Genomic DNA, 24798 nt, shown 5'->3' with positions numbered 1-24798 from the left:
AAGTATTTATTAAGTAATTCACATAATTTATCAAAATCAAATCTATATATATATATACTTATATTAGATACTCACTCCAATGCTCATACCCCTTAATTTTCATAAACATGGCTGCATCAATCTTGCTTAAGCGATTTTAGTTCTTTCAGGCCATAGAAGAATTTGTAGCATCAGGCTTCCTGCCAAAAAAAAAAAAAAGCATAAACGGTGGTCATGAATACTGAGTTTTTCCTTAACTTCTTTGACGTCAAAGCAGGTGGTCATGATTTATGTATAGGCTCATGCTAGACAAATTTCCTGATTTATTCGGCATAAATACTTCTCCAGCAAACTTCTAACTATTCTCATTGCTTGTCACTCTTTCTGCTGGAGACATCCGTATATAGAATGTCATGAGCCAGAATAGCTAAAGAGATACTGTACTTTTCACTCTTAATCAAGGAGAAGTTAAATAGTTCATCTGATTTTAAGGGAGCCAGAGCTGATGCAACTCGTGCAAGCTTTTGTGTTTTTGGAGTCAGGTGTTTGTGCTTAATTGCTTGAATCCAAGTGTAAATTACTGAAATTCGGTTTCCATATGGCCAAGAGAAACGTCCAAACTCCAAATAAAGCACTTTACCATGTCTCAACTCAAAAAAGATTGATTAAAATCACCACTGATCAAAAGTGGAAAAGTAGTGAAGACTTGGCATGCAAATTCCGCACTCAGTTCTCTCACGTCAATTCTCGTACCCCCTTGTGGAACATGCTGAAATATATTCTTCATTGTCCTGTATGGAGACTAGAGGTTAAAGGGCCTCATCCCTAAATAATGTTCTTGATATTTTACATGTATATCTATCTCTATATACACACCACCATGATCAAATAAAATGATCACTACTTGCGACCAATGTTATTGTTGATATGGGCAACGTTATGATGGCAATATGAATATCAGCGTGCTTGAAAACTGAAAATGGCTATCAAAATTAGTAGAGTGGTGTCATGTCCATGAAGTCCTTCGAGCATTAGCCTTTCATAATCTTCATATCTTAATTTCGTAAAACAAACCATGATTTTAACTTGCAAAGAAAGCATAGGGGATTTCAGGCCTCGAGGGCCGCATTAGTGATGGCAACCATCAAATTTATCCCCTCAAAATCTTACCTATCTCGACCTCCTACTAACATGAAAGGACTGGACATGACAAAAATTTTAAAAGAACATCTCCATACACACACAAGCCATCTTAATTAATAGAGAGGTGCCATTTTTTTTTATGGGATCTTGGCTCTCCAGCAAACTGTGTAGTCAAGAGTCAGGGGGTCTTGCCAGTCAAACATTTTCTGTTGACGAAGGGAGCAGTGGCTGAGTGAGGGAAGTCTTGATTTGGGTTTGAGCCCTGCTGATTCCGTGCTCAGGAGCGGCCTGAATTGCAGCCTTCTCCAATGCCAAGAACTTCTTTTCTTCGCTTTTGCCCCATAGGACCAGGTACAATCCTGCTATGATCAACACTGCCCCGATGATCCTGTACACACAAAATCATTAACAAGTATAAATACACACTCAATGTAATCAAATACTATTCTCTTGTACCCTAGCACTTGTCTCACCTAACTTTACCCCACTACCCTCGTGACCTTGTCCTTTGAGGAACGATAAACAACAAGAACCCCTTTATATGGCAAGGATGTTTTGGTCATTAAGGCTAGTCAAAGATTAGTCAAGATCCCAAATAATGTTGTTAATCCTATGGCTGGGGATGGACGTGGAGCCAATAGAATGCATGACTAATAGATAAATAGAAGATTTCAAAGATGATAATTAAATAAAAAAGAAAGGACCCACCCTCCTAAATAGAACTCTTCTCCTAAAGCAATGGAGGCCATGATAGCGACAACAAGGGTCTGTACAGGTTGATAAACAGCCACGAAGACAGGGCCCCCTCTGTCAATGCACCATATCTGTACAGCGAAGGCAATCCCTGATGCGACCACTCCCTGCAATTTTCCACCAAAAAAAGAAGCTTTTTGCTCATTTTGTTTTCATAACACCCCACCACTCTACATTTTTACTCAGTAACTGTGTTCGACAATAATATTTTTTTATTATTAAAAAGTATATTTTCAGAATAACATCTTTTTGCTCATTTCATTATTTTTAAATAAAATTATTAAAGAATAACGGAGCCAATATTACAAGGCAGGAAAATAAATGGCGTATCAAAGAAGATAAAGATGCATGACTTACCAACATGTCCAAAGGCTACAACAAAGTTAACCTTTTTATTTCTGATCGAAGACTTGGCAGGCTTTTAACAGTCTAAAGTACACACTGGACTACTCTTTCAGTTCAATTTGATAAGCCATCTTTTCATCATTTTTTTAAGCAAAAACAAATTCATTATACCCAAAAGTAAATTAATATTCACGCAGGACAGGATTTCGTATTTAAAAAAAAAAAGAAAAAAAATTATCTAATTATCAAGTGTGACCAGTAATTAAATTAAACCATGACCCTAAATTTATCTTGTTTTCTTTCGGTTGTCATGATTAATGTTCCCTAAAACGAAAACCCAGGAATGCTTAGGTCCAAATTAATTAAATTTGACTAATTTCATGCTGTCTGAATGTATAGGAGACTGAATCTCAAAGAGGAAACAGGGGTGAGATACTAACTGCGTAGAGAATAGTGAAGAGTTCTCCACCAGAGTGGAAAATCCAAGCCTGTGGATCTCTCTCCATGAAGGCAGCAATAATAATGAACTGAATAAGCCCAAAGAAACAAGTGTAGGAGGTGACGGAGAGCCTAGCAGGGTACTTCTTTAGAACTGGTGCCTGCAACACAAGCCACCCAGACCAGGACAAGCAATGGCCAATGAGGTAGAGGCAACCAAGGGTCCAGTTCTTGGCCTCAGCATCTCCAAGTGAAACAAACATTGGTGTGGGTCTGTTTAGATGTTTAGCTGGGCTGTATACCACTGGACCTGTGTATAGAGTGATCACTGAGGCCCCTGCTACACAGCAGATAGTTCCGAGTACTTTTGCTATTCCATCTTTTCTGTTTATCCTCACTTTCTCTATCCTGCATCATCAAAGAAAATAACACGTTTCAGAAAACGAAAATTAGGTGTAAAACGATGCATTTACACGCTCCGCAGATCATATGTATGTGCATAAAATTAAACGTGTGATGCAATAAGAGTCTAAAAGAGAGAGAAGAGAGGGAGAGGGCTTGCCGGAGTAGAGCTGCCATGAGAAAGGTAATAGCAGGGACAGAGTTTTGGATTGCTGATGCGAAGGTGGGTGAAGTGTTCTCCAGACCCAGCAAGTAGAATCCTTGGTTTGCTGTTATTCTGTTCACATGGGCAACAAGAAGTGAAAATGAGTGGTATTTGTCATTGTTTTTTATTTTTATTTTCATTTCAAATTATTTGATATATTTTGGGTCATACCCAACAAGTGCAAGGAAGAAGAACTGAAGGACAAAGTTGAGAGTGAGCGCTGGCCTCTCCTTCCTGATCGAACAAAGAGAAAAGAATAAATACTCCTTGAAAATATATAAAGGATGACTGAAGAGAAAATGAAAGGGTTAGATTAATGGATAGCAGTACTTTTCTAGAAAATATGCAAAGGGAAGGAGCAGAAGCAAAGCGATGATGTTCCTATATACTGGGAAAACAAGCTTGCTAACTCCCATATTTAGGGCAGCCCTAGAGACCACATGGAACCCAGCATAACCAAACTGCAAGGCCAACATGGCCAAGTGCAGTTGGAATCTTTCAGGAACCGAACACCACATTCTCCTTGAAGAAGCTGAACCACCAACGTCAGGCATTGTAAACCAAGACTGAAAAAACTAACCCTAAAAGGATAGATTCAAGAAAGAAGTGAAGGGAAGCTGTGGAGAGCAAAGGAGGAGTTGGGGTGGTATAAATAAGCTGGAAGCGAGTGAGAGAAAAGGGTAGGGAGTGTCATGTGGAAGGCAGTAGCCCACAAGGGCCCTAGTATTTTAGGGGAAGGGCCTACATAGGCCCTTAAAAGACGTTATGTCGACTGTTAATAGCCTTCAAATGTTTTCGGTTGTCTCCCACATTCTTTTCTCTTCCACCATCCTTAGATGACAAGACAACCTCTATTCCACGTAGAGAGGTTAAGAGAGAGATTATTATCTAACAGGTTTTTGTTTTTGGCACCATGCCATTAATGATGATAATTAAGGGAGAGATGAGCCGCAATTGATAGATAGCGCGCACGAGTGGAGGTGGTAGTACCCCATGCGTTTTCATCCCTCATCGAACCCTTCAACCCCACCATATCATCTCCACATCTACACACTTACTAGACCTTTACATTTCTTGTATTTTTCTACATATTATTAAACATTATTTCTAATTAATTAGTATTTTATTTTTTGTGTGCAGGTAATTAAGAAAATCACTTTAAAAAAAACCTTATATATCATTGGCAATGATAAATCTAAATTTAAAAGCCCAAAAAATTATTCCCGAGGCTTGATCTTTCTTGAACTCAACCAAGAGAATGACTCAACTTTTCTCGAGCTCAACTACATTTTGATTCTTATTCTCCCCACACTCAATAAGTGTATAAAAATTCATCAATGACCTACCATATTTTTATCGATTTTAATGTTGTGTTAGAAATGATATGTAAAAGTTCTTTAATAGCCCGCCATATTTATATCTATATTAATATATATACCAGTGATATTTTTTTTCATTAATATATACAACAGAGATATTTATCATCAACATTAATATATATATGTTAAGGATATTCTTTTTTTTTTAATACTATTATGGCAATATTACACTTTAGCCCCTCCAATCCATAAAAAAGACTTATGGACTATAAATAAACCATGAATTCTTTAAACAAAGAATTTGAGATCTTCATTCTCTGTAGCATATTTATTTCCAAAGTATTTCTCTATAATATTATTGTATTTTCTCTAAAAAATTTATTGATTTAATCATTGAAGAATCCATAAATTCATCAAAGTGAACCTTTGCAGGTATTACGTATCCGCCTACAACCATCTTGGCTAGGGAGAATAGATCAGATTTCCAGAACCAAGAGATTAACCGATTATCCAAGACATAAGCTTTGCCCCCAGGCTGTTTGGATTTTTTGGAACCATCATCATTGACATCATCTATAAAAAACTAATAAAAAAGCAGTCAGTTTTTTTCTAATGACATTTCCAAGCCATTCCAGGGCACACAACCATGACACACCTAAGCTAAATTGCTTAATGGATCTACCAATTACAACAACCACTTTTACTTATTCAAAATTCCAACAACTTATTAACCAAGTGAAACCCCTCACTTGTGTTGGTCGTTCAGGTGCAAAATTAGACTTTGCCACCTCAGCAAGTTTTAACACTCGTGGCAGGCCCACCCTCGAAAGGGATTGACCATGGGTCTCTTTAGTGCAATAGCACCACTCTTCAAGGGATGGATCAGAGAGCTCCTTAGAATCCAACATATCACTTAAGGATATATTATCCTTGATAGGAAGTACATTTATTTTTAAATTAAAAGCATTGTCTCTTTGACATACATTTTCTATTTACAAATCTTCAATGAGAGCTTTTGGATTCTTGCACACTCTCATTAGAATGGGTTCTCTCTAGTGCGACCGTATACTTTTTTTGGAAGGAGTTCTCCCTGATACGATTGCACAATCTTCTTTGAAGGGGTTCTCCCTAGTACAACAACTTCACCCTCTATGACAGCTTGAGATGGTCAACCTCAACAAAGCAACAGGACCCCTGGAAATATATATAATTAACACAACTCTCTAGATAGGCTCTCAGACCTTATGTTATCTCCAGAGATGATATCAAATCTCTCTTTTCTAGGTTTAGTCTCTCTAGTGGAGGGCTTTCACTCCCCATGGCATCACTAGGAAGGCCACAAACCTCCAACTCTTAAAAAAAATGCAATAATTCTCAAAGAAATGAAATAACTTGGTCTTCTTAGTACAATAGCATTGCCATAATTGGGTTTCTCTCCGACCCTTAGAAAATTTTCTAGGGATGGGTGTTGACATGAGTCTGTCCCCTTCGCCCCTTAAGAGTTTTCCAAGCATGTGCGTCGATAGGGATTCGTTCCTTTTAGTCTCTTAGAAAATTTTTCTAAGTATGGGCTCACCCTCATCAGATTCCCCTCAACCACTTGAAAATTTTCTAAGCATGGGATTCGCCCTTCATGGGTTCCTCTCAACCTCTTAAAAAATTTTCTTAATATAAGCTTATCCTTGTTGGGCTTCTCCACATATAAGAAAAATTTTATAAGTATAGATATTCCTCTATGGTTTCACCTCACCATCCTGGAAAATTTTATAAGTATAGGTTCCTTCATGTTTCACCTCTACATATTTAAAAAAAAATTCAAACATGGAACATACCTCTACACACAAGCTCTCTGGTATATTAATCGAGGTCTTCACCCCGCTTCTTATATAAAAAAAATTGATAAACTCATCATACCTAGTACTTTTACAAGTCTTTGTATATAAATATCACAAAGATCTGGGGAGCTACTGATAAACTCAGATTTAAAGGCCTAACCCCCCCTCAAAAAAGCAAAACAACAATCTCTATTGGGGCCCGACCAAGGGAAGGACCAACTTCCTTTGAGCTCGACCAAGGACAAGTCCAAACCTTTCTTGGGCTCAATTAAGGGAAGGATCTAACTCTCTTAGACTTAGCTATATTTTGGATCCTACTCTCTCTGCGATCTAACTCTCTTAGACTTAGCTATATTTTGGATCCTACTCTCTCTGCACTCATTAGATATATAAAAGTCCTCTAAGAACTCATCATATTTCCATCGATATTAATGTTATGTAAGAGATAGTGTGTAAAGTTCTTTAAAGGCCTATTATATTTTCATCAACATTAATACATATCTCCATGATATTTTTTATTTTTAATATTATCAAGATAATAATATTACACTTAGTCCATCATCTCCATAAAAAGACTCATGTACTACAAATAAATTATAAATTCTTTAAATAAAAGGTTGGAGATTTTTATTTTTTACCACATATTTATTTTCAATATCTCTCTCTTTAGATGCAGGTCCACCATTGTTAGAAAGGTTAAAAAAAAAAAAAACACATCACTTTGGTAAAGGACCATAGGATAAATAAAAAGTAGCTGCCAACAGGAGGAATCCATCTTTTTTGTTAGCGGTCCTTTTTATATAACTGGCTTGTACTAGATAGCATAAACGAAGAAATAACACTGTAATGTAGTAGTCGGTCTCAGGTAGGAGAATTAAAGGTCAAAATATGATTAGTTAATTCTATAAGAAACTGATCCTACTCTCAAAGGGTCCTAATGAAGTGTTTCCACCAAGGTTCCCACTCCCAGAGCGAGCACAAATATGGGCTGTGTTCTGAGATCAAATTGCTTTAAGAGACATGCTGCCCCCTCTCAATTGAGACCACCATCATTCTAAAATTCAAAAGACGAGGTCCTGCCCAGGAAGAATATGTTAAGCCTTTTCATGTTTATAAAGTGTTTCTATCTGACACCAAATGCTTTTACTACAAGCTCATATGTTCGAAGGCATAAGATATAATAATAAAAGTTGGGTCTTGTAAGAGAAGAACTTGGTCTGACGCTGCCTGCATGAATCGGTCGGACACCGCCCTGACCATTCCAGTTGTGATCTTAATTGCATTTGCCCAGCTTCATTCTCTTTGGGGTCACATAAGTACATGCCTGACAGCTAGAGTGGATTTTGTTAGCACGAGAGAATCTTCAAAGCCTGTGTGTCTGCCTGTTCGAGGTTTGAGTCGACTAGTCGGTTGTTTGACTTGAATTTAAATTAATTAAACACCTTGAGATTTTATTTTCCTTTCATTAAAAGTAAAAGGCAAGAATTTTGACATGGTAATGATGCTTCTGTAGTAGTGATGCTTTTTTAAATAGAAAAAGGTTGAGAAACATGGGGGATCTTTAATTATCATCCTTTATTTGGTATTCGGAGCAGAAAGTAAGAGATCCCAAATATTCAGAATGGTAGGGCAAAGGAGAAATTATAAAAGAGGGTAGTGGACTTGCATTTGTCTATGTTTCTGCCTCGTTATAGGAAAAGTAGAAAGATACCACCTCAAGCGATTGCTTATGGAATTTCTTCAAGATATCCTCTCCTTAATATATATAGACCCACAAACTTGAATATGCCACTACTAAATTTATCTTCCCAATAAATTTAAAAGTAAATTGTGGATGATGTTAATAGAATGTAGCGTTCGGTTATATTTTGTAGATAGAAAAAACAAAAATAAGAAGACAATAAACATGTTTTTTGTATTTTTTTTTTAATGTAAAATTTCTCTCAAAAACCATTTAAAGACATTTATTTTATAATTTTATTTATATTTCTTTAACCTAATACATTTTTGTTTTTATTCTCTCTATTATTTCTATCATTAATATCTCTGCTTTTTCTATTCTCGAACATTAACCAAACACAATATAAAATAATTATAAAGAATTAATTTTACGATATTATTTTACATATGAAAAGAGAGGATTAAAATGGATATTTTCTTCCATGGTATAACCCCATGCAAAAATAGCTAAGAAATTTTTTTTTTCCTTTTTCTTTTTTTATAGGTGACACCAGCATTACATGTGCATATAGAGAGGTAGGGCGTGGTCCAAAATCGCACCACCGGCTAAGCTTACAATCCCTACCCAAGAAACCATACTTTATAATTGTTTGGTACAGCCATGTGATGCTTGCTTGAATCTTCCTTAAACTTCATTATCAGAAACTGATTAAAGATCTGTGATATGTTTTGGCTAACCATGCATGACCTCTACAGTATTTATCACTTCAGCTAGCTAGCTCTCAACAAGGCGTGGAGAGAAGAGCAGATGTATATTAGCTTAAAAGTTAAAAAAATGCAGGAAATTATTGTTAATTGTGGGAGTCAAGTTGGCCCTGTCCTTGACCTTTCTTATATTTGCGTGATTAACTCATCTTAAATAGTAAGTACCTGCTTAATTATGAGTTTTCAAGCACGCAAGCATGCGCAGCTTCTCCTTAATGCGTGTAATTATCCATTATAATGCCCTTCTTAACTTCACTGTAAGGTAAGTTTGTGAATTAACCTTAAAAATAAGGAATAGTAGCAACAAAGATGGTTTTGAGATCCATAATGAGGCTCTAGATAGTATTGACATGGACATAATTATGAAAGCAATTTGATATTATTAGTCTTGATATATGAAAGTTGATTGTATTTATTTTTATTATATGAAAATTGATATATGATAAATATTGATTATTAAAAGAAAAATCAATGACCAAGTAACCTAATAATGTCAAAAAATTATCTCAACTTAAAAGTTTAATTTATTAGGTGAAGCTGTAAGATATAATTTATATTATTCTATAATATACTCCCTCAAATGAAAGCTTTCGAACTTGTAACTTGCACAAGCTCACCGTACTTTATGTTATTCATTAGTTTTAACTAGAAGAGAAAATGAAAATTATAAGATTCGAACTCGTGACTATTTGATCAATAAAACTTCAAGGCATGATTTATATTTTTTTCTAATAAATAATATATATTAAAAAAAAATTAATAAGATGTTTAGGTTTGGCTCTCCACTTAATTGAGGAAATTAATGGAAAAAATAACGTCCTCAACAATTCCATATAGTATATTTATATAGCTCAAAATTTATTTTAATTTAAACACCATGATTAAGACAATACACGAGAGCATTGAATGTCAACGAGAGTGATCATAAGCTAGATGAATGAATCTAGAACTATTTTCCTCACGCCATAACATCATGTTGAGCACTTTGAGGACAACGTGAAGCTTTGTGTTCCCATTAATCAATTTGCATGGACAATGTTGCCTTTGTTTCGATGATTCAATCTCTCAAATGGGTTGCTCTCATTTAAGTCATCTTCAATGTCGTTCCAGCTCTGCTTGAATCTTACCATTAGCATTTGGTTACCATTCAAAAGGTCCAGAGATTCATTCCAGTTTTAAGTGTTGAATCTTTCATCTTGAAGCTTACAAAGCTGCCTCTGATTTTGCAAACACGAGTCAGTAACTGAGTTTCTGCCCCTACTTGTGAGTGGGTCATTGTTGAGTCTTTCACCCGCTCTAGGCAATTAGGCATGTTTTACTGTAGAAGCAGGGACGGGATAGGGATTTTGGAAATGGGATTGCCAAAATGAGATTTAATTTTAGGGTAAATTTGAAAATAACATAAAATAATAATGAGTTTGTTGTTTTTGATTAACTTTTGGGGGGTGCAGAATGTAGATAGCCTTCGATCCAGGGGTATATAAAAAAAATAGAAGTTTATGAGTACTGATATGAAACGTCTTTCAAAATCTGGGGATGCCAAAAGCCCCCACCATAAAGTGCTTCTACCCTTGGAATTTGGATAGAAGAAGGTAAGGAGAACCAACCTATAATGTCTTTCTTTTGATAATGAGACGGGTCTTGAATACAGCTTCCACATTCAGTAAATTATTATTTAGTCCCTATTTTTTTAACAATTTTGTAAGTTATTTTTTTTTCTTAAAACAAAAATCATAAGTTAGTTCCTTGATCAGAATCGACGGTTGATTTTTTGAAAGTATCCAAACTACCCTTTTAAAATTCTTTTTTGGTTTTATTTGTAGCGGGTAAAACTGGAAACTTTGACTAGAAGAAATTAAATTGTAATTGAAAACTAACCGAATGACTCAATTATATATATATATATATATATATATATATAAACTACACATAATTGAACAAAAAGTTCGAGAAGGCACGAGTGGAGACAGGAGAGAGAGCGGTGGAGGTACGATGAAACTGTAAATACAGTGAAAGTGCTTCGATCGTTTTCATCTGCAGGAGCTTATGTAAGTACCCTGTCCTGAGCCCTTGATTTATTTGCCTTAGTCCATATACCATGTCAATTCTCAAATATTCAAACAGCGTAGCATGGACATCAATTTCTTCATCTGATATGATATTTGAACGATAGGCTACATGCACCTTGCGACTAATGAATTAAGTTCTCTCTTTTTCCATAATGTCCCATGAGAATTCAAGAGAAATCTCGATAAATTCTGCGTGTAGGTCTTTGGACACAGACCTGACATGCCGATATTTTAAATCCTGAATTTGACAGTCCGAATCGCGGACATGCCCTGATGAGCATATAAAATCCTGGAACAATGCTGCAGCCCCTTTGATCCCCTTTTTTTTCCCCCAACTTTTCCTGCGAGGATGAGGGAGGGGTGGATTTTTTTCGAAAAAAATCTTCCAAGACACTGAGACCGACTAATATATTAGGTATGTCGCTATGGATAGGTTCTGTTTGCCATCATATCCTCCTTCGAGACGAAGCTAATATCACCAACTCTTGCTCTCAATGATAAATTGCTTTTGGGGACAAAAAAACAACCACATCAGTTATGGAGCTCCATCTATCTCTTAAAGTCATGAGATTGAGATTTAGATTTAGATCCAAACCAGCTACCACCCCTTGGAAAGATCCCCCTAGCCCTATGTGGGTTGGCTTTTTTCTGGTCTTCACTCTCTAGCAGATAGACGCACTAGGGCTTCTTTATTGCTTTCGTTTGGCTCTTTTGGTGCATAAAGTGATTCCACCCACCACGATATCACTATACAAGAGGTTGAGACAGAGATATTTGGTGAAAACAGTTTCACGATGCTTTTTTCAAGACACCCTACAATACATGATTAGATAGGTTCATGTAATTTCACAAATTTGCTTGTGACATAGTCTAGTGAATTTAAAGTACTAAAGATTTTCTGTACCGAAAAAATAATTAAAGGGGTTTGATCAATTTTTTTATTCATTGATGTCTATCGTTAATTTCTTCCTTTTTGACTGGAAATCTTTATTTATGATTACGGCAATTAGTCGTCAAAATTGACTTCCTTGCTCATTTTGCGTGGCTGTTTCCTGCTTTTCGGCTTCTGCTTAGCTTTACCTCTATAAATTGATAAATTTGTGAAACATAAAGAAAATCTTCTTGGAAAGACACCTGATAGTACTAATTAAATACCATATCAATAGATCCACATGCTGGCCTCGGCCTTATCTAGAGAATTTTATATATTTAACATCATAGACATGACCTTCATCAAGCAATCAAAAAGAAATATAAAACTGGAGTATTTCATGAATCTGTAGCTATGCCGGGTATTTAAACCAATGGTGTTGCACCAGCACGCCCCAAAAGGGGAAAAGATGCTCTCCAGAATTCGATTCCTGCTAGAAATTATGTGCATGGGAGATGATTTGATGTAGTGCTTGAAAACCAGATATGGGAATTCAAGTTGCTTAAAGGGGATAATTGTGGAAGGCAACAAATTGTCCCTTTTTTAGCATCTGCTTCTACTGAGGAAAGGTAGGACTTGGGAAAGCAAAACCCTACTCTATATACAACATTTCTCCTTTCAAAGTTATCAATATAATGCAACCGCATCTGTTCATCCAGATTAATCTTCATGCACCCAAGCCGCCATTCAGTTTTTTTTTTTTTGGGTTAAAGAAGTGGGTCTAAGCCCAAAAAACTAGAAAGAAAGAATCAGGTAGGTGTCTTAGCTAATGCATGCCCAACTCCATTCGGTTAGTTAAGGGTTCAGGGTTCAAGGCACTGAAGAGAATGGCCTAAAGTTCTGCGTACTTGCATTAGAGAGATTGCAAAGAAGAAAATAGAGTTCACCAGCACAACTTTGCACTTTATACACATATGTAAGCGAAACACACAATAGTTTCACCACTAATGGAGTTGCGTGATCAGTCGATTCCAATAGTTGCCAGACATGAAATAACACATGGAACATGTAAATCCCTGGATGAAACAAGATACCAAGAACCATATGGACAGTATCCACACAAATACACATGAAAAAGCACAAGAGATAACTTAATGGCTTGTGTGTTTGCTTAGATCAGTCAATTCCAATGGTTGCCAGATACCTAAAGCACAAGGAACAACCATATCCCTGGACAAAACAAAATATCATAATCTTATATCCAATAATAGCCACCAATACACAAGCCTGGTGGAATTTGACCCTGGGACTCCTATCAAAACAAGAACAAAGGAATGACAACTCACAAAAAAAAATGTCATGCTTATCTTGTAGAGCAAGTGTTTTAGCATCTAAGATATATTGTGGCGTGAAGCCTCAAATACTATCCTCAATCAAAACCATCTTTGACTCTCTCTCTCTCTCTCTCTCTTCATTTATTGCTTTTGCACTTTAAGTATCCACGTTCATGGGAGTCACAGGTCTCCATTAACATTCCCTTTAAACTGCACCATTGTGAGAAAAGGGTCCCTTAACTGGGGTACCCCAAGCCCACCATACAATAAAATGTCCAAGGTGGTGAAAGCATTCAATTGCATGCTCATTAAATTTTGAGAAGACGGTATTGGGATCTATGAGCCAAAGAATCTACGAAAATCTTCCATAGGTGACAGAAGATTCCTAGTAGGTCATTCAGGGTCCTCATCACCGTTTGCGTGGGTCTAATAGCTATGCAGAATCAGTGGGCAACACACCAGTGGCTATTCGCGCTCGACAAGAGCCCATTTAGGGCATGAATGTTGCATTCAGCATCCACTTGATAAAGCACTTCTATGTATTCATGAAACATTTTCGATGTCAATGAGATCCGCAAGTTGTTGCGCATGAGTAGTCATATCACAGCAAAACATGCAACTAATTAGCTATTAGAGATGTAATAACCCCTGTATAATCACACGAAAAACTTATTTAGGAATTTACGGAACATAAAAATATTTATGGTCTGCTCTAATAGTAGCATCAAGAATAGGACACATGGCTCTTAAATAAATTCATTAATTATTTTAATCCTATAGGACGAAAAATGTATAACCTACTGGCATTCAAATTTTGCTTGAACTTCTGTTTTTTCCATGGTATACAATTACAGGAATCATATGCTTTTAAGTAGGTTATAGATGATAGTTTTAAAGCATGAGTATTTCACAAGCTTTACAAGCATTCCTCATACCTTCTTGCCAAATTATAGAGAAGGATATGTTCTATTGCATCAATAAAGGCCAGTTTCTCACCATTTGCTTCCATTGTATATGTAATCCATTATTGGTTTCTCCTAATTAAAATTATAGTAATGAGATTGCCCTAGACAATTGATTCCATTCAATAGCAAGACATTGTATGGAGATGAGTAATTTGAGACCTTGTATACATCAAGGCTTAGAATGATAGAAACTTCGATGAATCACCTGAAATGCGCACAATTAATGATGATATTCGAGAAAATGATGACAACACCATCAAACGATTTCAAACTTGCAATGTATGTGTTCATCTAGTGGATGACTATCATAGAACTCTAATTATTTAGGTTCCGTTCATATCATGCTGACACATCATATTTTTCAACGAAAAAGAAGTTCAAACAAAGAGATGCTTTTATGATGAAGCATCGAGTTTATGAGGGTAAATCTCAAGTTCTAAACTATTATAGACTTAATACCAGGTCAGTCTGGAAATTTGAACGGAGAACGTAGCTGATTGTTTCATACATTATTAATTAAGGAATTTAGCATCTTACATTTCAAATTCTTGTTTCTTCCCCTAAATGCCTTGACCATACGTTTATATGATCATATTAGGAAATAAGAATTAATACTAAAAGGGTTCTAGTATATGTTCAATTGCTAAAACATCTGCCCCTAAATTCAATAGCATGGTGCCAGTTTCTCGTTTCTCTGGCACACTTAGAACACTCAAAAGGGAAGAGCAATCTTCTCCAAAATGGGATCAATAATATTGCAATTCAAGACATTATTAATTTAGTATTGGTATTGCAATGCCCAAATATATAGGAAATGATGCCATTGTTAGGAGAAGTATTGAACCCTGCACAAATGCAACGGTAAAAAAGGGCACTTACATAGAGTCTCTTAGGGTTTGGTTCGGAGTGGTATCCCAGTCCCACATCACAGCAGACATCCATCCACTTAGAGGCTATAGGCACAAGTCTTTCTTTGCAGCTACCAGGAACCCAGTATAGAATCTGCAATGTTAACCATCAGGAAAGAGTGACATTATGTGATCAGTAATAAACATCTCAGAATGAAGCATGTAAAAAAGACGGAGAAGAATCGAACGTCGTTGACACTCACACAACTGTATCGATCATTCTTCTAGCAGCCTTAAAAAGAAGACATTGCTCTTATCTTGCTTCCACTCCCATTCACTCATCACGCGCATGATAAAGTTGATAAACGAATGATGAATTGCAGAGGAGCCTACGCGTTACCTTTAGCTTGTGGAAAAGTGAGCCACCGTTTTGGTATTTTGGAGTTGCTGTGGTTTCATGCCTCTTCACTCTTCAGTTTCCTAGGTAGTCAAAGTAAACAGTGGCCGTAGACTTAGTTTCTTAGAGGCGGGCCTTAGCCCAAATCATTTTTTTAAAATGCACCCATAACTCATACAAAAGCCAGGGCTCATTCTGTCTTTATATCACACAACACAGGCCCAGTTTCTAATTTTTTATATAAATTCTGATAATCAAGTTCTTTTTGTTTTAAATAGAATCGGCTCAAGAGCATGATAATGATTTATCAAGTGAATTTAGATTTATCTCAAAATAATATTTTTTGAATTAAAAATAAATAAATAACAATGTTTCAAACAAAAAATAATTAAATAAATAATTAAAATTAACTTATTTAATTATTTTTTAGTTTGACTTGGTAAACAAAATCATGGGTTAATATATTAAATTATTTAATTTTAACTAGTTTAATTTTTAAAATACAACCGGGTCGAGCCATACTTCAAAACACCGAATTAACATAGTAAATTTGATCAAATTTAATAATTAAGCTATCAACTTTTCTAGAACATTTCTTAACAAACAACATTCTCGCCTCCGAAGTAAAAGCGAGGAGAGCAGCAGAATAAATTGATCAGAAAACTCCCAGCTCGAAAATGGGCCTCCAGGTCCAGACCATTGGCCTCTAGTATAATTTGCAAATCCAGCTAGTAATAAGTTTTGCATAAGAGTCTGAAAACCGTTTGGGTATTGGATTAGAGTCTGCAGTTCTATAATATAGGCTGGTTTCATGCATAGTTGCTCAACCCCGCCTCCCAGCCCTACTTGTCGGTTGATTTAAAAAAGATTTTTTTTTTCCTTGTGATTTTTAAATATATTTTTACTTGAAATATATTAAAAGAATTTATTTTTATTTTTGACTTCAACAAATCAAGATTATAAAAAAAAATACTAAAAAATATCAATTTAATATTTTTTTAAAGCCAAAAACACTTTTAAAAAACACTTAAAAAGAGCTGAAAAGTAAATTGTGTCAAATACACCATGCACGTGATTAAATTTATAATAAAATATTGATTTGATAAAATTTATTACCAAACTAAAATTTTAGTAGTGAATTGATAGGCCCAGCCAAACCTAATCGAATCAAGATTAAAAAATCAAAGAAACTGTGGACAACAAATTATGCTTCTATTTCTAGAGAGAGAAGCTGTTCGGCACTACTGTAATCAGTCCATACCGCAGGCAAACGTTCTATTTCGAGTTTCAACTCACACGCCATCCGAATAATATTTTACATGTTGCTTCAGCAAAGATTATGAAACTATGAACAACGGTAATGGGTTTTTATTAACCAGACAGATAAAATGCGATCTCCGCCGATTGAATTTCACGATCATGGTGTTGAAGCACCTTGAGCATATTCTGAAGCCTGTTACTTCCAAGAAAGACATCCCCACCCTCTAGAGAGATGAGGGAGAAACATCACAGCCAAGAAGCAAGTTATGAATTCCTTAGAAATGCTGATTTAGTCACTGCATCAGCATATGTATTAAGATGTGTTCATATGATATAGAATTAGTCTTGACTCGTTAAGTTAGCTCAGTGCACATAAGCCCTTGGTCTACCTGGTTCAACCATACCAAGCTGACAAGGTTTCGAATCCCAGCCCTACATGAGGCCGGGCCCTCTCAATTGCGGGCTCCTAATTTCAGCCAAGAGCCCACGGGAATTTCAGTAAAAGCCCGCCTAGGACAAAACAGATTCCTCCTCTCCTCTCTCAACGCCATTTTCTATCTTGTTTTCTTAACTGCAGTTAAAGCCTATTTATAGGACAAACTACTTGCCCTTGATTGGCTGGTTATGTGTCTAGCCAGGGTATTTTAGGCATGAAAATATATCTTAATAACTTTTGTTTAAAAGCACATTAAAATTATCATAAAAAAATTAAAAAAACATTAATTTAATACTTTTTTAATCTAAATCAACTTTTAAAAAGCAACCAAACACGATTTCAAACACAAAAACAATCTGTAATTGAACATCCAGTTGCATCATCAGGAAGCTTCCTCTTATTTTTTATTTAGCCCAGAAGTTCAACACGACTAACTAATTAGCACTCATAGTTTTAAAATCATTTAAAGGGTGACCCCAAGCGAAATTTTGTCCCCCATTATTAAGTGATGCAAAAACCAGGAAATTTTTCTCTGACAATATCGGATATCTACAGGCAAGAAAAGAACTTAATGAAAATAACATGAAAAGGAGAAAATAAATTATCCGGAAGCTCAATAAGTTACACCAGCTGCCGTGTCTGCAACGATTATTGCGTTCTAACTCTTTTCATGCAACACAGCATTACTTGTTTTCTTAGCATCCAGTCCACATTCGTAATAGCTTAACAATTTCGATTAGGAATTCAAACACAGGAATACCCTAACTGGACATTCACAATGATGCTGGTTAGTGAAGAAGAAATTTACTGGAGAATCAATGCTACAAAAGAGAGATAGATTTGGCAATCAGCTGAACTCAGGCCCACAACAAGCCATCACCAGAGGAGGCAAAAGTCATAAATGACTTTGCTCTACAGTAACACACCTGCAAACTTTAGAAACTTTCTATCTTTCTGAAGGGACTTTCTTTAATTAAGTTTAACCCACAATAAGGAGAATGGAAATAATCTCTCAACAAAGTATGCTTCTATTGCTAGAGAATTAAATATGCAGTCCAGCACTATTTCTATTTCAGGATACACGCCATCCAAATCAAATTTTACAAGTTACTTCAGCAAAAATTATGAAACTATGGAACATAGTAAAGGGTTCTTATTAACCAACCTGATAAAATTGAACCTATGTAAGTCTCCCCCGATTGGATTTCACAATCATGATGTTGAGGCACCTTAAGCACAGTATTTCCAAGTAAGACACTCCCACCCTCCAGCCCAATTTTTTTCTTTTTCCTTTTTTTTTTTTTTTGGTCTCCTTCCATAAAGGTTTGCTACTGACCTATATCTGTCAGGAGAAAAATGGTAAAGTTTTAACCATACAAATATAGATGAGAAGATTAATCAGCACCTGTATCCTCAACAGTTTTCTTATATTCTGGCTTAAGTTCATAAGTTCCTTGGTTTGTTCCTCGCTTATTGTACACACAGAGCTCATTCAGTATCTCTTTCAAGAATTGCTGCATTCAGAGAAAACACCACAGAAATTTCACACATGAATACCCCAGAGCAATATAATGGTATAAATAAACAGAGCCAATTTGACAATCATCCTTCTAGAAACAAAACATATAAGAAAAGGGATTATCATATCTATATAAGCATTAGATAACAATGATGAAAACATAGGAGCTAACATCTATCATGGTCCACAGTTCACACAGATCAACTAATCAGGTACAACCATATAATTTATGAACCATGATTTAACACTTATTTTAGGAAGTCTACCAGACAGCAAGCATCGGTAAAGGAAATGGCATTAGCAAGCATATATTCTGAAGAGCTGTTACCACATCAGAACTTTTTATCAGTAACACCTCTGTTATATAATAGCAAAGAATAGAAAGGCATACCGCAGGTTGATCTGTTTCTTGAACAAGCTGCTTTAAGGCCCAATTTGGTTGTCTTTCAAATAACTTGAACATGATATCTTCCAATTCCCCACGATCCCTCCTGGTTCTCTTAACGTCTGATTGTTTAACTGGTTGTGGTCTCTTCTTATCCTACTCGTATAAAAATAGAAAATAAAGATTACAAATTTTTATTCTTAAGGGTAGAAGGAATGGATCTTTGGCTAATAGCACCACATTATTCTTGACAGAAAAAGTGCTACCAGAGGAAAGCACTACTAGGAAAGTATACACGTTATCGTTTCCCATTACTAAGGAGCAGTATTGTTCATAACTCCATCGTTTAAAGCCAAATAAAAGAGAACTAATTTATGAACATCCTAATATCAACATGTCCAATGGGGAAAGAAAATATACCTTGGAGCTAGATGAAATCAAGCCAACCATTCCAGGCATGGGCCTCATGTGAACTCCACGGTCATTATTAATCACCTTTAAAAGCAACCAAGGAATCAAAACTTCTGTTATATCCAGGTGATTAAATAGCAAAGTAAACAACAATCTAATCCTCTACCTGTATCTGCCTAATCTTAACCATAGATTTCTTAGTCCTTTCACGGCACAATTTATGATACTCCTCAATGTTCTGCTCATGGGGCTTCATATCAAATTTATGTTCCACTTTCCCTTCCATGGCGACCTTCCCTATAAATAATTGAAAAGATTTTGCAAATAGTAGAAATCCAAAACAAGTAACTAATATTAGTGTACAAGGAAAAGTACATATCAGTGCAGAGCATACTATCATGGATTAGATCAAAAACATGTAGATTGCATCTGTTTGAAACATCCAAATTGCATACTCATGAGTAATGAACAAGTGCCTTCAGGAGAATGATGCTCATATACAATAAACATGCATACTCGTGAATGAGAAGTCCCTTATTTATATTTCTGCAAGTTGCAATGTTCAACATCAATCTTCATGTCAAGTATTGTACTTGAGTCAATAATAACAAATGACAGGAGACAGATAATTATTGAAATTGAGTTGAATCATAAAGAATTGAAAATACAAACATCCACAAAAACCAATAAAGGGCAAGCGAGATCCTCAAGAATTGTTTGAATCATGACTCACCAATCAAAAGAATCATAAAATTTCTTCCACAAAAAAAAATAATGTGAAAAATCATCCAGTAGATACAAACTGGATCCTCACCTTGAGGTGTCTCGGAAAAGACGCACATAGGAACAAAGTCTTTAAACATATTCAAAGAATAACTCTTCGGTACATTCCCAGACTCGGTGCGAGCCATCTCCATAGTGAACTGATTACCATTTGGAATCATGTAAGAGAGATGAAATGATGAATTACAAAGATAACATATCAAGCAACCAGATAAAAACTATATGCTGTTTTTAGTTAGATACTCTCTTTTAAAATCATTACAAGCTATTCCGGCCTCAAGAATCCACATATATACAATCATCTGATTTAAATTCCCGGATAAAAAGTACAGATTGACTTTTGCAATCAATGCCTGACAATACAGATGACTACTGAGATAAAGCATCTTATAATTGCAAATTCAAGCGCACCAAGCAATCATCAGCTGATTGAACTATTGAACGCTTCATGATAAACTACAGGTCATATAGTTTAAGTGCTACCTTAAAAAAAATCGTTACACAAATTCCATTGCAGCTTTAGTATCCTCGGATTTATAATTTGCTCAACTCAACTGATATAAGTAAGAATAGTTCACTGACTAAAATAAACTAGGGTTAGAGAGTTAAACGATGAAGCCCTAATTATTAAAAAAAGTCAAACATTGAGCGCAAATTGAGAAGACGAAGAGTACCTGAAGAGCAGAGGGATCGTCAGATTGGAGAGGATCGAGGGAGAGAACGACTTTAGCGAGAGGGGCAGAATCTGAAGAAGAAGGGGAGGTATGAGTTTTCCATGACTTCGCAACGACTACTGGACACTTCATCAACCAAACAGATTTATCTGCCTTTGATGTTTCTAAATTAGCGCTGCTACTGCTGTTATCTTCCTCCATCTCTCTGCTTGATGTGTTTTTTGCTCGAATTTTGTTTTCAGTTTTTTTGAGATTTTTACTGCTTTGCTTCCCAGTCTTGTCTCGTCTTCTATTCTCAAGTCTTCTCTATTGACGCTGTTGTTTTGAGAGGTGAACCGAGGACCCTTTCCTTGAACCGGCTTCGAATTAGGGTCCACGTTCGTTGATGAACTGGTAGCTTTTATAATTTTCGTATAAAAAAAGTTATTTTTTGCTGTAGTTATTTTTTATTAAAATACGAGTTTGATTAAAATTATAGTTAAAATTATTCTTTAACTAAAAAAATAATATGTCCACAATATTTGGTTAACATAATGATTGAAATTAATGTTAGTAATAAAATAATTTAAAAATATTTTTATTAATTTTTTATTTTATAATTATATTAATTTGTATTTCATAATTAATATATTGTAAAAACAATTATGCGAATTACAATACTAATTTTATTATCATGTTAAACTTAAACACATCAATTAAAAAAAATCTCATTAACAAAATTGAGATGAGGATAAGTTATATAAATAATTGATAAAAATTAAAACATATGTATATTTTTAAATTACAGATAAAAAAAACTTAGTCTCGTAGAATTTTTAACTTGTGCAAAAACTGCACAGTATTAATTTCTAAAAATAAAAATTATAATTCATTTTGTAACCAAACAGGATTATGGTTATGGACAAAAACGCATAGCCAAAAGAGCTTATCTCGCGGATACCACTCCACGGCGTTTTTTTGGGGTTGTTCAACCGCCTTATAGAAGTTGAGACAAAATAACCAAACACCTATAGCCCAAATTCATTGGGCTTCAGCCCATCATCGAATCATTAGAAGAGAGGAGGCATTGGAACAAGGTTTCAACTTTACAGCTTCAACAAGTCCTTCAGAACAAGGCTAAATGAGGGATTTCCCAGCGATTACCAACGTGAAGAACAATAAACCCAAACTTCGATTTCTACCAGAGGCATGATCACTGCTCAGATTTTTAGAGTCATATTAACAAACACGTAGAATGCACAAAAATGAGATGCGAACTCAGCTGATATAGCAAGTAATCATCCTTCCATTACATCTAAAACGATTACATCTTTTAGTACTTGGAGGCAAAGGCACTAGACAAGGAAATAGACTTATGATACCTACAAGATACAAACAGAGATAAGAGTTGTCCATCTACCCAGAAATATCTAACATGTCATTAAGCCCTTTCACCCCTGATCCTTCTAGCCAGCTGAATATCCTTAGGCATGATTGTAACCCTTTTAGCATGAATAGCACACAGATTTGTGTCCTCAAAGAGACCCACAAGATAAGCCTCAGCTGCTTCTTGAAGAGCAGAAACAGCACTGCTCTGGAACCTGAGATCAGTCTTAAAATCCTGAGCAATTTCTCTCACAAGCCTTTGGAATGGAAGCTTGCGGATCAAAAGCTCAGTGCTCTTCTGGTACTTCCTGATTTCTCTCAAAGCCACAGTTCCTGGCCTGAAACGGTGGGGTTTCTTCACGCCTCCGGTGGCTGGGGCAGACTTCCGGGCAGCCTTAGTTGCCAGCTGCTTGCGAGGGGCTTTGCCTCCAGTGGATTTTCTTGCAGTCTGCTTGGTACGGGCCATTGCTGATTGAATCGAAAGAGATTTGCAGATAAAAGATAAATTGCTCTAGCTCTTGCTTTCGTTAAGAGAATGATGATAAACGATTGAGATTTAGGCCTAATTTAAGGGGAGGTTTGGTTGGAGTAAGCGGGGATTTGAAATTTTCGTGCTTCGATGGAGGGATTTTGAAGTAGGGGAGAAGTGAGGGGAGTGAATTGGGGCCGTTGATTAGTGATTAATCGACGGGTATAAATGTTTGGATTATCGAGACGAGAATCGCGATCCGCGTGCATTGTGGATGGGCCAATGAGAAGTGTTTCTGAGGCGGGAATTGAATTTTTGCGTTTTAAGAGGCGCGGCTAGTGGAAATTTTGGGCCGTGGATTGATATGGACGGCCAATATTAGCGGAGGGGAGTGACAAGGCTCCCTATCTGTGTGTGAATACGTTGCTAATGAAGTTTAAGCTTGTGTAAGTAAAATTTTAATTTATGAAAAAAAATCCTTTTGAATGTTCGATTATACATACATGTGGAATGACAGTAATTTTTTTTTGTAGATTAAAAAAATAACTCTTGGTTAGTTAATTTAGTGTGAAATACTTTTTTTCAATGATATTTTTTTTAATTTGATAGTAAAAATATTTACATGTCATCAATCAAAACTATATTTTTTAAAAATAATTAGTTATGAATTACCTGTAATTTGTTTTATATAAAAAAGAGTTTGTGGATATGATTAGTGGTTAGTTGTTCATGTTGAAGGAAAAAAAAATGAAATTTAATATACATTTGCAAGAGATTAATCTAATCACCATGACAGAGATGAAAGGCTAATTTTAATCTCTCTCTTTTTCTGTGCAATATGCTAACAAATTTAGTGTTTCTAATTTTGATATGAATTGAATCTCTAACCTCTCGGTTATTATCAAGATGCCTTTACAACTTAAATAGAAGTGCTTTGATTAATGGTCGATATCATATAAGATGATTTTAAATCATTGTATTAAATTATTAATTCAATTCTAGTAAGATTTTTGAGAAAATTATTTGTATATAGGGGTGTTTGACACAACTTTTTCTGTTTTCGAGTGCATTATAGAAGTGTTTTTTTACTTTAAAAAAATATTAAATTAATATTTTTTATTGTTTTTTTATGATTTTGATACGATAATGTTAAAAATAAAAAAATATTTTAATATATTTTTCAAGAAAAATATTATTTTAAAAATCACTATACACAATTATCATAAACACCATACAGCTGTCATTTAATTCAATGTACACCATTCTTTCATTTTAATCTTTAATATTATTCTTTTTTTTTATGGGGTGTTTTTTAGTATGGCAGTATTTGTTTTTTAGAATGATTTTATTAAAATAATATTTTTTAATTTTAAAAAAATATTTTTGATATTTTTGATATTAATATATTAAAATAAAAAATAAAAAATACTATTTAGAACATAATTTCAAACGGACTTTATTCGTGCATGATAATGATTTTGGATTCTTTAAAAGAATATCTCTAAATTTTTCCCTTTTTGATACATCTTATTTACGAAAAGGGGCAAGTGAAAGTCCACTGGACAGGTTGGATCCCATGGCCCGCACATATTGTTTTCTAGTTGCTCTCGTGTTTCACGATTATGAAGGCTTGGTCGGAGTATCAAGAACTTAAATCATCTATAGTGTCTAGATTTGACCTTGGGTTGAAAGCAAACCTGCCCGGTCCATGATTCGAAGCAAATCACCGGTTATTGTATTTTTAAATATAATTTATTTATTTGTGAGATTTTGATATTAACACTTAAACACTTTCTTCGATTCTGCAGTCATATTTAACATTAAATAAGTGAAATTTCAACGAGTTGAGATATCTAAACAAGCTCCATTCTTACTCCCAACCTTCAATTTTTCCATACATTTCTTGAGGATACAAGCCTGGCAGGAGAGGATTTTGCAAACAAGCCCCATTCCTAATTTTGATATTAAAACCAGGGACACTTTTAATTTTAATAATTGTCTTGTCCACTTCGTTTAACCTACCACTCACAGTAAAATTAATAATATAAGTACAGCACACACGAGGCTTGTAGTTCAGTGGCCTTGGCAGGCTTTGTCCTGCCTGAGTGCCCTGGTTCGAGCTCTCGTGTGTACTCAGCACATGAGAGT

At 35.3% G+C, this 24798-nt stretch overlaps 3 protein-coding genes and 1 long non-coding RNA gene across 5 annotated transcripts; all 4 read right to left on the bottom strand.

Moving 5' to 3' along the window:
* Positions 1-988: 988 nt before the first annotated feature.
* On the bottom strand, positions 989-3903 carry LOC133694569 (protein WALLS ARE THIN 1-like). The gene is made up of 6 exons (XM_062116125.1): positions 3596-3903; positions 3437-3499; positions 3221-3337; positions 2661-3066; positions 1831-1982; positions 989-1510 (listed from the first exon to the last, which is right to left on the bottom strand). Exons 1-6 carry the CDS (start codon positions 3817-3819, stop codon positions 1318-1320), a joined length of 1155 nt encoding a protein of 384 aa, XP_061972109.1. The 5' UTR covers positions 3820-3903; the 3' UTR covers positions 989-1317.
* Positions 3904-12052: 8149 nt separating this feature from the next.
* Positions 12053-15415, bottom strand: LOC133694218 (uncharacterized). Of its 2 annotated transcripts, XR_009842245.1 has the most exons (3): positions 15215-15415; positions 14983-15105; positions 12053-13786 (listed from the first exon to the last, which is right to left on the bottom strand). It is a non-coding gene; the product is annotated as an uncharacterized LOC133694218 (long non-coding RNA). The 2 variants fall into 2 exon arrangements; XR_009842244.1 differs by having other exon boundaries at positions 12053-15105.
* Positions 15416-18049: 2634 nt separating this feature from the next.
* LOC133693300 (transcription initiation factor IIF subunit beta-like) lies at positions 18050-21186 on the bottom strand. The gene is made up of 6 exons (XM_062114488.1): positions 20817-21186; positions 20174-20282; positions 19526-19656; positions 19369-19443; positions 18955-19104; positions 18050-18558 (listed from the first exon to the last, which is right to left on the bottom strand). Exons 1-6 carry the CDS (start codon positions 21015-21017, stop codon positions 18439-18441), a joined length of 786 nt encoding a protein of 261 aa, XP_061970472.1. The 5' UTR covers positions 21018-21186; the 3' UTR covers positions 18050-18438.
* An 897-nt stretch (positions 21187-22083) lies between these two features.
* LOC133693920 (histone H3.2) lies at positions 22084-22788 on the bottom strand. The gene has a single exon (XM_062115300.1). It carries the CDS (start codon positions 22645-22647, stop codon positions 22237-22239), a length of 411 nt encoding a protein of 136 aa, XP_061971284.1. The 5' UTR covers positions 22648-22788; the 3' UTR covers positions 22084-22236.
* Positions 22789-24798: the final 2010 nt, after the last annotated feature.

The sequence above is a fragment of the Populus nigra genome, chromosome 5 (assembly GCF_951802175.1).
Source record: "Populus nigra chromosome 5, ddPopNigr1.1, whole genome shotgun sequence".
In the NCBI taxonomy this organism is placed as follows: domain Eukaryota; kingdom Viridiplantae; phylum Streptophyta; class Magnoliopsida; order Malpighiales; family Salicaceae; genus Populus; species Populus nigra.
The sequence above is the reverse complement of the archived record's forward strand: the minus strand, read 5'-3'. Positions and strand labels throughout refer to the sequence as shown.